We start from the raw sequence: 15,799 nt of genomic DNA, 5'->3' as shown, positions 1-15,799 counted from the left end.
TGTGAAGTAGTAATAAGGAAAGATGTCGCTGAGATTACATTCTCACGTATGTAATTGTCTCAAAACATACACACCCCCACCTCACACATAAAAGAAAAACTAATCATGATAATAATGTGTAAAATACACGTCTAAATGAGAAAAGAAAAAAGAAAAAATGTTTAATTTAAATAGTGAAAACAATGATACAAATTATGTATTTTAATTTATAACATAAAAATACATTTTACTCGAATTACGTTCCAAATTATACATTTTAGTTTACAATACAGGATTACGTCAAGTTAAAATGTAAGTCTAGTATTTCAGAAAGGACGTGTACTGTGTTACACAAAAAGACTACGAAATTACGAATCCAAAGGCACCATTATTTAGTACTTTTTGTAGTTATTAGATTACACCAACTCAAGTCCAACAAAAGGGAATTGAAGTATAAATTATACACTTGTCTACTGAAAACATCGTATCAATATCCACTATTTATTTATACTTCTCTCGCTTCTCTCTTCTTGATATCAAGTGTCCCACCATCATTTTTCAGCAAATATGCCAGAAATGGTTTGAACTAGTAAAAAAATTGAGTCAGTCCAATCCAGAAAACTATTTAGTTTGAAATCATTTCAGAAAATCGTCTAAATCATTTCAGAAAATCGTAAAGACGAGATCCACCCCCCCACCAGAGAACCACCGTATTAAGGAGAAGGTGAATACACCACCAAACATAAACGTAAAAAACAGTTATACATGAAACGATCTAAAGTGCTATTCCCGTTGGAAGTTAAGGATCTTAAGATAAATTACCGAATAAAATAGCGTGTGAATGAAAATTCTTGCGTTTTGATGGTACATAAGCCCTCCTCATCAGTCGTTTCCATGAATGGGAGATTATAACTCTATTCAATGTCTTCGATCCAATCACCATATATCCTACTGATTTTATCTGGACCTTTCCACTTCTGATGTGCTCTCTGTCCTGGCCTCTGAATAGCCATGGAAGAAGGCCTTTGTGAAGGGACTCCAATATGATACACATCAGAAATAGCAGCCAGAGTAACTGCTGCAACCACATTATCGGCGGAAGCTTTTGAAGGCCCTCCCTTATTTGTGTCGCTGGCAACCACAGAAGCAGCATCTCTATTTTCACCCTCCATAAGACCGCCTCCATATCTGTGCAATTCTGTGGTCACAATTATCAAAGTCAGTTGTGTATGAAAATGGCTGATATTTGCAACATCGGAAAATGTCCTCAAATAATCAAATGTAATACATAATAAGGCCAAGCACAGATCCACTGAAAGGTAAAAATGGTATTACAAGCATTCACAGGCAGACATTCACATAATGGGGATGAACATTTACAGGTGACAATAAGTACCACATAATTAAGCGTATGTTTTCCACACATTTTTGCATTCTCCATGAAACATTCCTAACAATATTTACTAAATTACTAAAAGGTTAATTGTAAGAGAGTTGCTAATGGTACCCAAGGAAATATAAGGATTTTGGAACCAGTTGTCTTTTGGCCAAAAGTTGAATGAGTTTGGGCATACAGGGGAGAGAGGGAGGAGAGTTTCTCAATAAAAGTACTAAAACCCTTAAATTTCTGAGACAGTTTAAAATCAGAAAGCAACACTGTCAAAATTTATTGATTCGGAAGCTAAAAATGCATTTGAATACAATATGCATGGTCCCTATATATGTTGATTCGGGGGAAAACAGATTTGTCCAATATAATTCATTGTTGAATTCATGGTTTCTGAACTATGTGTTGTACTGCCCTAGGGTATCTTGAGGGTAGTACTATTGTTTTAGTTGGAGAGAACCCAATGCTTGAGTAGTTACATAAATCAGCTTCTTCTCATTTAGGCCTTGCTCCATTTCTAAGTATCTTAAAGGACAGAATGTTAGCACGTGTATCTTTTAGAAAAGTTTCCTTTCTTTTAGTGTGCTTCCACTGTGAACAAAGCAATTACCAGAAATCGCATCTGTGTAAGACTTATTGTTTCCACTTTATCTACAAAGTTCTATCTTTCTGAGAGCTACAAGGATGTAAGTTGTGCCATTTATTCATTTTGAACCTGCTACTTAAAAAACTATGCTTTTCTCATCTCTCAGACTCTGTTTTCTAATAAATAAATAAAGCCTTGGATTTTGAAGCTTACAAGGCATAGAAAAAGTCACACAGTAATCTCAAATAGGGAAGCATGCAGTTAATGAGGGACACATGGAAAAAAGAGAAATCCAAATTTCAGCACTTCAAACTTAAAAGTTCTCCTCTTGCTGTAGATTTTGAGTTGTTAGTTATGCCTTTCATTGTGCAAAAGTAACCATGCATTTCCCTGATCAAAAACATGTTTCTCTGGCATGCAAACATGCTGTATCGAAACATTGCAAAGATTACTCAAGCAGCCACAACATACTTCATTGATAAGCTTAACAAAACACATGGAAATCAAATTATTAATTGATAAATGAAGTCATTCACTCATGCCATACTCCTTAAAATAAAAATAAAAAAGAGTAGAAACTAAAGCTGTACAGACCATATTAACTAAAAAAAATTCAAGATTGAATGATACATAAACAAAAAGCAATCTAGCATCAACTGTCATAAACACAGATTTTATCCAAATAGAATACACTTATACACCCATAATGAGAAATGAGACAGCCACAACCTAAAGTCCCAAACTAATTGAGTTCCAATTCTATCAGCATTTTATACAACACACAACAATCCCTTCAATTATTATCACTCAAAAAATCTTATAAACAGGGAAAGGAAACAGGGTTGTACCTGTGGCACCATGAGCAAAATGACACTTATTGCCAAAGGGGCAATACCCTGTCATCTCCCACTTATTGCAAATCCTGGTTTTCCAATTCGAGGGCTTTGAATTAGGTCCATTCCCAGCAGCATTAACACCACCGTTACCACCACTGCCACCACCACCAACACCACCACCACCACCACCACCACCACCACCACTACCACTACCACAACCACCGCCACCGCCACCAGCATAACCACCAGGGCCCAAACTTATAGCAACACTCTCGCGATTCTTCGATTGCTCGTCGTGAAGAAAGGTGCAACTATCCCCATAGGGGCAGCCTTCCTCCGTGTAAAACTTCTTACAATGCCTTCCCTTGTAAGACCTCTGCATCATTTCTCCAGAGAAGGTGGAAGACCCCACAGTGGGAATCTGAAACTCCTCCCTCGGCTGTTGCGGCGGCTCGGTCATCACCGCCTTCTCCTCCTCGTGGGCCGCCACAATCTCCTGCCAATTCGGCGGCGGGCGGCGCAGCTCCTCAATGCTGTGAGCGAAATTGCAGTTTGTTATGTAAGGGCAGGTCCCTGCCCTAAACTTGCAGCACAGCTTCGTCTTGAAGAACATCTTCCCGATCGCCTTCGACCGGTTCGAGGAGCTACCCTCTTGCGACGAATTCCGTGACTTCTTACTCGGCGGCTCCGACGACCGCCCCTCGTAATTCGAGTTCGATGGCGTCGTTTCTGAGTCCCCACCGTTGTTGTTGTTGTTGTTCCAAAACCGGTACTCATCCTCCGTCGCCCAATCGGCTTGGTCGCCGGACCAGCTCTCTCCACCCCCGCCGCCGCCGGTGATTATTTGCACCACGTTCCCGTCCCGAGCGTAATCCATTGTCACAAACGAGGCAAAACCCTAATCACTAATCAGATTTGGACCTCAGAGTTCTGTCTTTTGTTCTGTACCAGGTTTCGGAAAATTTGAGTTCGCGGAAACTGACAGCTACCTAGGAGTGAGTGTTCGGACACAGCTGAGGAATTGGAGAAGAAAGATAGTTTTTTTTTTTTTTCTCTTGTTTAAGGCAAAATCTTATTCAAAACAATATTGTTCGAGACAATCTTGTTTGAAACAATGGCAGATAGATCCTGTTCGAGATACTGTGGTAGATAGATAGACAGGGTTGTAAGAAAATGACATGTTTGGAACGAAGATTCACATCGTAGAGAGAGAGACAGAGAGAGAGAGAGAGAGAATTTATGGCATCGAACTGAAACTAGATCTGTGGCAACAGTGGAAGAAAATGAAAATGAAAACTGTCACAAATCGTGCAAGAAAGAACTACTTTAGAGTTGAGAGAGGATCCGATTTTCAAAATGATGTAATATAGGATTGCAGAATTTTTCTTACCTGGTTGGTTAGATTTCCCGTGAACCGAAAGGAAGTGGAGAAAGTGAAACCGAGGTATTTATTTATTTATTTTTTATTTTATATTTTATTCTTTTTAAGGCTTAGATTGCCTCTCTAACGATGAAATGAGCTGCGAGTTGACGACTATGGCATTATTGCGCTGCTTAGTGTTTGTGCATTCATATGCATAAGCACATATCTGGCGGTACGTTTAATGCACATTTAATTTCAAATATTAAATGGAAGTAATTCAGTTATGCTTAAATTTAGAGAAAAGATAAAAAAAGAAAGAGAATGGGAAGAAAAAAATAAAAATAAGGCAATATCCGTTGCTCTTCTCTACCATTTATTTAAGATTATGACTCATTTAAGGTTTGTCTGCGCAATCAAAGAAAACCAATATTTTCCCGTACTAAAATAATAGTCGTGCCAAGTGTTTTACACAAATAAAAAAATATTAATAAATAGATGAATGAGAATGTTAATTTTGTATAATTAATTTTATAATTTTTAAGTTATTTATAAATAAAAAATTGTTCATAATTAATATTATAAGAAATATAAGTAAAAAAATATAATTAATTTTATATTGAAAAATTAAAATAATAATTATTTTAGAATATTTTTTTTCTTATACAACAATTTTTATAAGACTAAGGAAGTAATAATTTTTTAATTTTGATAAAATTGTTAGGCTTTTTTCTACTATATCCTTGTGAATTCACTTTTCCAATACACTTGTTTCTCATTTTACTAATACTCCAATAAAAAACTATTTATGTTCCAATGATTGACCAATAAATAACTATTTCATTTTGAAATATTCAATTATTTATTTAAAAATGAGTAAAATAATTAATGTTGGTAAGAGAATAATTGATAAAAAAAAATGTTACCTTAAACTTTAAAAATGATAGATAAATATTGTGAAGGCAAATATCAAACAATGAAATTAGACTTTTGCAAACAAAAATGTGTTTTCAAAACAAAATCAAACCCTAGATCAATTTAAAACACAGAGTGCAAAAGAATTATAAAACACAAGGATTTATACTCACTCGTCTCAACCATTAAGACTACATTCAGTTCTTGGTAAATCACCAAATTCCACTAACTTCTCAATATTACAAGTATTAATCATTATCACTTTTACCTCTTACAAACCAAGTTTTACATCAAGATTGAACAACCCAACATTTTTTGTCTTACCAAGTCACTATTGGCTTTAAAACATATCAAAGTATTTTTTTTTTTTTTGGCTCAGTGACTAGTTCTTAATCATCTCCCAAACAGATTAACAATCTAAGCACTTAGTTTTTTCTTTAAAGATGTTCAAAATGTTTCTAGAGCTTTTAAACTTTACAAAAATACACAAAAAGCTTTTTACATCAAAGAATAAGAAAGACGGCTCATAAGTTCGTAACCCATTTTTATTCACAACTTCTGGTATTTATAGGCTTTTTTCAACAAGCGTTTATTGTCTCTAAATAAATAGAAATCTTCACTTGAGCTCATATTAAATGTTTCTTGAGAATATTTTTAATCAATTTTTCATGCAAACTTTTTCATGGGGAGGTGAGTTTCTCATGTTTGATATAAATTTTAAAAAAATAACATTCCTAAAAAAGGATGTTTTTTGAGATTGTTTTTTAATCATTTTTCCACAAAAAACTTTTCCATGAGAGAGACAAGAATCTTATTTTTCCGAGTTTATTTTTTATTTTACTATGGTAAAAATATCATGTTATTCTTTATTAAATTATATAAAGTGGTAAATAATTAAAATAATTGACAAAAATATGTGTAACTCTTTGATTTCTAGAAAATTTATCTAAATATTCTTAATGATCAACCAAACAAATTTTATTTATTCCTAGGAAACATGATTCCTGAACATATAAAAATTTATCCCCTACCAAATGTCTCCTAAGCGTCAATGGAGAGAGATTTAACCATCCGACCAATATCATTTAATTCCAAAAAAAAATATAGCTGAATTTTAATTCTTTTAAGACTTTAATTTTAAGGCTTGATTTAAAAAAAATTATTTTTCATACATTATGAGGGTAATTTTTTTTTATAATTGCGATCAATTATTGCATCTGTTTCTTTTTAATTGTCGGATATTTTTGGAGAAATTTTGTTTATATTTGTTAAGTCAAAAGACATTTGTGACTAAAGACGAATAAAGATTCTTAATTATTTTGATTAGATGCAAATAAATACAAAGACTAAAAGTTGTGTCTTATGTGTTATTAGACTATGAATCTTGAATTTGTGTTTGAAGTTCCAAATGGAAGCAAATATATATCATGATCTAATACAACATTTAATAATGCATTTAACACTTAATTTAATACTATGTATCTAAGATTTGGTTTGCAGGAATTGTCTTATAAAATATTATCCTAGAATTTGTCGAATCCCATGAAGAACAAATTAAGTTCGGTGCTTTGGAGTTTCAAAAGAGTATTAAAAGACATGCTCTGTTGTGATAGACTTGCTTTGATGAAAAGCAGGTTGTTTCCTGTTGAAGTGTTTCTTCAAAGAAGCGATAGTGATTTTTCAGCATAAAGAAGGACATGCATTTAATGTAGACATTAAATGTTCCAACAACCTAAATTTTTGGAATTACATGATATTGGTCGGATGGTTAAATCTCTCTCCATTGATGCTTAGGAGACATTTGGTAGGGGATAAATTTTTATATGTTCAGGAATCATGTTTCCTAGGAATAAATAAAATTTGTTTGGTTGATCATTAAGAATATTTAGATAAATTTTCTAGAAATCAAAGAGTTACACATATTTTTGTCAATTATTTTAATTATTTAGCACTTTATATAATTTAATAAAGAATAACATGACGTTTTTACTATAGTAAAATAAAAAATAAACTTAGGAAAATAAGATTATCGTCTCTCTCATGAAAAAGTTTGTCGTGAATAACTGATTCAAAAACATTCTCGAGAAACATTCTTTTTCAAGAATTTTATTTTTTAAAAATTTATATCAAACATGAGAAACTCACCTCCCCATGAAAAAGTTTGCGTGAAAAATTGATTAAAAATATTCTCAAGAAACATCATTTCCAAGAATGTTATTTTTTTAAAATGCATATCAAACATAAGAAATTAAATGTATATTTAGTAGGAGAGAAATTTTTTGTTTCCCCAAAATCATAGATTGAGAAACTTAAGGTGTGTTTGGTTTGAGAAAATGTTTTTTATTTTTATTTCTTTTATTTTTAAATTATTTTGATTTTCAATTTTTCATCATGTAGAAAAATATGTTTGTTGGTTTTCTTTTCATATTTATTTTTATTTTCTGATTTTCTTCAATAATTTGTTTTCCACTCATTACTTTGAAAATTTATTCAATGGCATTCCAAGTACTGCACCGGTTGGCAGAGATTGCAAGTTTGTGTGCACGATCACGTTATTGGTATGGACAGTTACTAGCTTCAAAGAGATGACGCAAATGAAAAAAGGTCTAAAAAATTTCACACGTGTGCCACTGCACGATTAGTGAAAATGTAGAAAATTATTTATTTTCGTTTTCAAAAATTCTTAAAATACTGAATTTGTTTTCTAAAATTGAAAATAAAAATATCCAACCAAACATATTTTGTCATTAGTGTAAAAGTTGATTTGGTCATTGATCCAATAATGTGGGTTAGGGATCCAACCGGTGGACCAATAATTGGTTCGGTTTGATCCGATATATATTAAAATTTTAAAATTATATATGTATATATTATATATAAGTATATAACTAACATTATTTGACTAAGAAAAGTTCATTCATACCCTAAAATCCAGAGTGAATAGATAATTTAGTCCTTGAGATTGTATCCATTTTACATATTAGTCCCTAACTTAATGTTAAATTCAAAATAGTCTCTATCTTTGCATAAGTGTTGCAAAATAGTCCTTCCGTTAAATTTTAAAGTAACGCCGTTAGTGAGGTCAATTTTAGTGCCACGTGAACTATCCAACGTGGCACTAAAGGATGACGTGACATGACACGTGGACGTGCCTCCTAAAAGATGTCACGTCATTTGATGATAACAAAACGAGTAAATAGACAATTTAGTCCCTGACTTTGTACTCCTATTGCATATTAATCCCTAACTTAATGAAAAATTCAAAATAGTCCTTATCTTTTTTCATAAGTGTTGCAAAATAGTCCCTAACTTAAAAGATGCCAGAAATCATGCTTAAAGTGTCCATGCATTGCAAAGGTTGTGTCTTGCATGATTTCTGGCGGCACAGATTCCTCCTTGGATTCCTTGTCATCTTTTGATTCCTCTGGTTTTTTCTCTTCTTCTTTCTTTTTTTCTTCCTTTGCTTTTTTCTCCTCCACTTTGTTTTCCTCTGGTTTTTTCTCTTCCTATTCAAAACACACAAAAAAAAAAAAATCAAAACCCGGAATGATACATTGATGGTAATTGAAGAAAAAAAAGAGAGGAAAAGAGAATAGTTATGCATATCTTGCCCATTGGTGTTGACGATTACAGAGATAAGGTTGTTGCTGTGGATTTTTGGTTCTTTTTATTTGTGCAAGTGTGTGTGGGTTCTTTTTCGTATATATGCCTCAATTGGTTCAGAACCATCAAATTTGAAGAAGCCACTCATTCTATCATCATTAAATGACGTGACACTAAAATTGACCTCACTAACAGCGTTACTTTAAAATTTAACGGAAGGACTATTTTGCAATACTTATGCAAAAGATAGGGACTATTTTGAATTTTTCATTAAGTTAGGGACTAATATGCAACAGGGGTACAAAGTCAGGGACTAAATTGCCTATTTACTCGTTTTGTTATCATCAAATGACGTGACATCTTTTAAGAGGCACGTCCATGTGTCATGCCACGTCATCCTTTATAATTAGTGCTACGTTGGATAATCCACGTGGCACTAAAATTGACTTCACTAACGGCGTTACTTTAAAATTTAACGGAATGACTATTTTGCAACACTTATGCAAAAATAAGGACTATTTTGAATTTAATATTAAGTTAGGGACTAATATGCAAAATGGGTACAATCTCAGGGACTAAATTGCCTATTCACTCCCAAAATCCAAAATAACAATTGATAATAATGAAACATCAAAACGGTGTCATAGAGGTGATCCTTTTTTTTTTTGTAAAACTGACCGAGTCGGACCGGTTCAACCAAGATCCAATGACCTAACTGGACAAGTTTGGCCGGGTCATCCCAGGTCAATTGCATGATCGATCCAATAGTGGAACCAACTCGATTAGACCATCAAGTCCTGGTTGGACCAGTCCGACCGGCTGGGCCAAACTGGGTTTCACAACTATGTATTTTCTTACTTATTTTTTGTTTTCATTGAAAATGAAATGATAAAATCAAACAGAACCATAGTTTCCATGTTTGGTATGTGTTTTTAAAAAATAACATTTCTAGGAAAGAAGGTTTTCCAAAAATATTTTTTTAATCAGTTTCTCACAAAATTTTCTCATGGGAGAGGTGAAAATTTTGATTTCCCAAGTTTATTTTTCTTTTATTATAGTAAAAATATGTAATTCTTTATTAAATTATATAATATGATAAATAATTAAAATAATTAATAAAAATATGTCTAACTTTTTTATTCTTAGAAAATTTATATAAAGATTTTCAATGGTTAACCAAACAAATTTTATTCATTCTTAGAAAACACGACCCTAAAATCCATGATTTTAAGACATGAAAAAACTTCTTTTATAAGCTTCCCGACCAATGATTCCTCATAAACAAAAAAACATTTCTTCTACTAAACATCTCTTTAATGCATAACATTGACTAAAATATGGCCTATATGTGGTGACCGACAAATAATTTATGGTTATTTAATTATTTTTAAGGATCGACTAGATTAATGAGTTTTTTTTATCAATATACTAATGAGTTAAAATGCATTTTGATAGAAACTAAAAATAAATAAAAATACATGTGAGTGAGTACATGATTTCTTTTTTTTTTTTTCTCTTTTTCTCTCAAACATGTGAGTGAGGACCAGAGATGGATCTAGAAATTGGTCAAAGGGGGACTTAGTTTTTTTTTCTTTTATAATTAAACACCAGTAAATAATTATTTGATGAATATTCGTATTTTAAAAAAATATTATTTTATTAATATTTAATGCCATAATTTTTTATAATTTATTGAAATTTTATAAAATATTTAAATGCAAAATTCTAAACAGTTGTCATTATCGTTGTGATTAAACAAATTAAAACATTTAAGTTCGCAATAATTATAACAATAACCGGAGTTAGAATTAATTCTTTTAAAACATAAAATGGATAAATAAGTAAATAAACATTCAATTATATTATAATTATATTTTATTAAAAGAAGAAATAGGTTTCCTCATAAAATCATTCTAGCTATTACTAAAAGCCATATTTTAATTTAGTTTGGGTAAAATAAAGAAGGCCAGATTTAGTTTAGTTTAATTTAGTTATATTATAATTACTAGGGGAAGAAAGGTCTCTCAAAATTTTTTAAATAATAAAAAAATAGAAGTTAAATATAGTTAATAAAAAAATAACAAAATAAAAAAAACTAATAATATAAAAGTAGTAGGAAGTTAATGTAAGTTAGAAGAAAAATTTAAAATTTTAAAAGTAATTTAAAGATAAAATTATTCACTAAAATATGTACACCAAATAGGATAATTATCATTATTAATAATTAGGAGAAAAGAGGTACTCGGTGCCTCTCAAAAAAATTAAAATATAAAAAAATAGAAGTTAAATACATCTAAAAAAAATGAGAATAAAAAAACTAATAATATAAAGTGTCAAGTTTCCTTTTTATTCAAAAAATAGAAGTTAAATATACAAAATTGTATTTCCTTTTTATATTAGTATAGAATATAGACATTATTCCTAAAGTGTCAAGTTTTATTGTTAATCAAGACAACAATAATACCTTAAGACTAATATGTGAGGTGGACTAATGACTATATCTCATAAGTCATGGATATGAGATATCAGGTCGATGTACATGTATAAATATTAAAAGTAATACACATATTGGATTGACCCACTATGATAAGGCTTTATAATAGTCATTTAAGTGTTATAAGAGCTTCTCGTGACAACCATAATGTCATAGTAGTCCCTTGACTTAAAGTCATTGCACTACGAATCCTACATGTAGGATTTATAGGCTTTAATCCTATCAAACACCATTTGTAACAAGATGAACATAATGGTAGTTATTGGACCTACAATAATTCATGTTGAGAGATATGAGTGATGTAGGTAAGATTCATCTCTCCTACATAGTAGGAGTTATGTCATTGGGCCTCTCGATAGAGTAAGACACACAATATGTGTCCATGTGAAAATGGGTCAATATGAAATATTGGGCCAATTTGGGTTTATGTGTCTACTTGGGTATCCAGAAATGAATGATCGAACTTGATGGAGAGGACACATTTATGCCCATGTTCAATAATGACATATGGACGAAGGGAAAAAGGTCCAATAATGGATATGATTGCAAAAAGGTTACAATTAGATCACTGATTTTCTCATGGGTTAAGTAACAATGATGCATTGCTAGATGTCAATCACTATTTATAATATTCAATATTTTATTAGATATATTGTTTAATATTATTGTCAATCAAGTGGGAACTTATAGGGTCACACTCATAGAGTGAATATTTGGAGCAATTAATTAAATCGAGTCAAAGATTAATTAATTAATAAAAGGATTTATTAGATATGATCTAATCAATATTTTAATTCATCAAATATGATTTGAACTGACAAAATAATATTTGATTTGATTAGAAGATAATTGATTAGAAATAATTTAATTGATTGATAGAATATTAGATTAGATTTGATCTAATCAAATATTCCATGGGTTAGGTTGAGCTCATGTTTTCTATATAAGGAGGTACGCACCTCAAAATAGTATACATGAAAAAAAAAACACATTATTTTTGTGAGCTCTCTCTAAATCCATGACAGTCGACTAGTACGAGGCCCTGCTCTAGTTGTACCTAGCGTGGATTGAGTAAAGGCGTTGTCATGTTCGACATTTGGTGATCAAGAGGAAACTCTGTGAATTGAAGGTGCACTACAAAGATAACATCCAAACCCCCAGTGATTCATGCATAATGCATGGTCCATGGAATGTGGTTCTTTTTGCTTGTGGCCTCTATAGAAATTTTAAAATTATAGACCATGAAACCCAATAGTGGTGGTATCAAAGAATTGGTTGCATGATTGCCATAAGTCCTTAGGTGGTTTCTTTTGTGTAAAAGAATGTATGGCATGATTTAGATTCATATATGATATGCTTATCAAATAATGGTTTTAAATGCTTGATTTAATGATGTTATATATGCTTTTTCACACTGCAAGCCCTTTTGGGATTGTATTTTCGTGCTTTATTTCATTTTGGATGGAGAACATGTCTTTGGGAATGCAGTATAACCATATACATGTTAGGCTGGAGCACAACCCTGCTTGCCATGGGCACAACAATGTTGATGGTGCATTGCACACACATATGTGTGTATACACACACACACACACACACACACACACACATATATATATATATATAGACACATATATGTGTGTGTGTGTGACTGCATGCTTGTATGTTTTTTTAACGTTGTATGGTTATGTCCTTAGTTTCCTTTTGGTTTATTTTAAATATAGACTGTGTATCATGATTTATTTTATTCCTTTATGTGACCTGTGTGTTGTGGTTTAGTTTTTTGGGCGACCTACATGGTGTAATTGGTTGTAATTTTAAATACAACACGTGTGTCATGATTTAATTTTATTTCTTAAGGGTTATAACTATATCACTACAAGCTCGTATGTTTTATAGTTGGGATGAGTGAAATGTATGGGTTGTATGCTTTGTGTGAGTTGTATGTCTTATATATGAGATGTATGCATGCATATTGAGAGAGGCACCTTGTATGCTAAACAAACGTCAATGAGATAGCTTAATAAAGATTTCCCTAATTAATATTAAGTTTCATGCCTCCCTAATGTGTGGCACTCATCAAAGCCTCAATTGTATAAGTGTGGGTTATGCCAAGGTTGCAATTGAAAATGAGTTTCCTACCTAAATAACTAAGTTTTGGGTGGCTAGCCAAAGCTGACTCAGGATTAAGTGAAATATGAAGTGATCAAAATGTCACAAGAAGGGGGTTGAATTGTGACTTTACTAACTTTTTCTAAAATTTTAACCTTTTTGAACTTTTACTCAAGATTACCTTGGTGTTTAGAAAGCCTTGACATAAAAGTTTAAGAACTTAGACAACTAAGCTTGCTAAGGAGTTAGACATAACATTCATTGTTAAATGTTTGAGATGATTATGTGAACCTAATGTCAATGAAGATTTGTTCAAGTTCATAAGATCATTAATTAAACAAAAGCATTTCTAAGAATATTGTTATAATGAAAAACTAATTTTATGTTATGCAGATGCAATGTTAGAGATAGGGGAGCAACATGAAGATTAAGTAAGTTATGAAGAGTTTTGACTTTTACATGTCCAACTTCTTATTGAGTGGCATTTGTATTACTTGTTGCTTTTTATTCTTAGTTTGTTTGTGTGTACATCATGCATCATCATATAAAAGTAGGAAGATAGTTTCTTAGATAAGAAACATCTTCAATGCTATATAACTCTTTGTTTAATCGATTACCATATATCTGTAATCGATTACACTAGTTTTTTGAGAAGCTTGCAGAGAGAACATAGTTTTGGTTTAATCGATTATCATATATCTGTAATCAATTTCACAGTTCTTTTGAGACCATGTTAGTTTTCTTGGGTCTTTGGTTTAATCGATTACAAGAATATAGTAACCAATTACATCATTCTTGAAAGTGTTCCCAGAAGAGATCAAGAACACTTTAATCAATTTAATCAAGATTGTAATCAATTACATTGTTTTTGAATGTTTTCCAGAAGTGGGGATGAACACTTTAATCAATTAAAATCAGAATTTAATCGATTACTCTCTCAAGATAATCTACATTGCCAAATTAATCGATTAAATACAATTATAAATGTTTGGGTGATTGATTCAATATTGCTTTTAAATAGAAAGTTGTGATACGATCCTTGTGAAGCAAAAGTTTTTAAAACTTTTTATTTCTATTTGATTTTAAAACCAATTCAGCCCCCTTCTTGGTTTGGTGAATTCATCGTCTTTTTCACGCAATACTCAGAATGTTGTAGTTCAAAATATTGTGTTCAAAAAACTATTGTTCAAAATATTTTTTTTCCAACTTTTCATGCACAAAACTACTATCATGTTTTATGAAAAGCATTCATAATTTGATGCATAAAATTGAACCAGTTTAAAACAAATCTTGTTATCACAAAGATTATCAAGTTCAAATATGTCATTTTATAAATTAGTTATACTTGTTATGAAAACCTTCTTATGTATGCATTCTGATGAAAGTCATTTTGATGTTCCGAATGTTCTAAAGTAGATGCAGTATATATGACAACAAATAACATATGTAAAGAGGACGAGAAGAAAGGATTTAACACAATAATTTTTATACTTGTTCACCCCAAACTTGGGCTACGTTCAATCCTCACCCTTCAAGATGAGATTTTCCACTAACACCACCAGCATGTTTGAATACAACAAAAACCACTTTCTCCCTCACCACATCACTACAACTTGGTCTTGGTTTAGGAACCTTTACAACACCGTCTCAACCACAACACCATGGGAGAGAAAAACCAAGTATTATTCACTTTTTTAGGTGTGTTTAACCCACAAAATGATTTAGTTCCTGGAAAGGAAGACATCTCACCACAAAACCACACTTATTCTTAGTAGGTAACCTTTATCTCCCACTAGGTGTCCCTCTCTACAAAACTTTCCTCACTCTTGGGAAGCAACTCATCTAAACCATAATGCTACTCTTGGTCATGGGAAAGACAATCCAAGTATTCTTTACCTCTCCAGGCTTTACAAGTATTATTTCACCCTAGCCTCTTTAGACTGCAATCTTAGAGTCTCTCTCTAAGCTACCAACCTTCCATGGGTTCTCCCTTTCACTTCTCTCACACCCAAACTGAACTCACTTGGTTAATTTGGGATATATACAAATTAAAAACAAGAAAAATGTGTATGCACTCCTGCCACAACTTTACAACACTCATTGAGGGTGAATCTTCTTTGAAGCTCTAAGTTGTATGCACTCCTGCTACAACTAATCTGATCTCAAAATGGATTTGGAGTGAAGAGAGGAGTTGAATCTTCTTTTTGCATAATGTAGGTTATCTCCTACCTTATCTCTCATGTTTTGCAATCGTCTTCAATTCTTTTATATGCCCCACATGTCAAACTAGTTATCTAGTTGTTATGATAGTTGGGTGATTTCTTTTTTGAAGTAGACATATTACTTTTAGCTTTACAGTTGTCATGGATCCTTTTTTATTAGCCAATTATGATGTTATCATTTTGATGATTAGATTTTGAGTAGTTTTCTGATGGCCTCTCAAAAATACATTTCGATGTTGCTGAGGAAGACATATTATGATGTAGGTGCCTTCAAATGAAGATAACATGATGACAATGTAGATAAA

At 31.9% G+C, this 15,799-nt stretch overlaps 1 protein-coding gene across 1 annotated transcript; it reads right to left on the bottom strand.

Annotated features, from left to right (window-relative positions):
* Positions 1–692: 692 nt before the first annotated feature.
* LOC114422997 (zinc finger CCCH domain-containing protein 12-like) lies at positions 693–4,333 on the bottom strand. Its single transcript, XM_028389581.1, has 3 exons — positions 4,179–4,333; positions 2,801–4,050; positions 693–1,177 (listed from the first exon to the last, which is right to left on the bottom strand). The coding sequence occupies exons 2-3, from the start codon at positions 3,663–3,665 to the stop codon at positions 894–896; spliced, it is 1,149 nt and encodes a 382-aa protein (XP_028245382.1). The 5' UTR covers positions 3,666–4,050; positions 4,179–4,333; the 3' UTR covers positions 693–893.
* Between the last annotated feature and the right edge of the window lie 11,466 nt (positions 4,334–15,799).

This window comes from Glycine soja, chromosome 8 (assembly GCF_004193775.1).
Source record: "Glycine soja cultivar W05 chromosome 8, ASM419377v2, whole genome shotgun sequence".
NCBI lineage: Eukaryota > Viridiplantae > Streptophyta > Magnoliopsida > Fabales > Fabaceae > Glycine > Glycine soja.
Note: the sequence above shows the minus strand (reverse complement) of the source record. Positions and strands in the feature narration are given on the sequence as shown.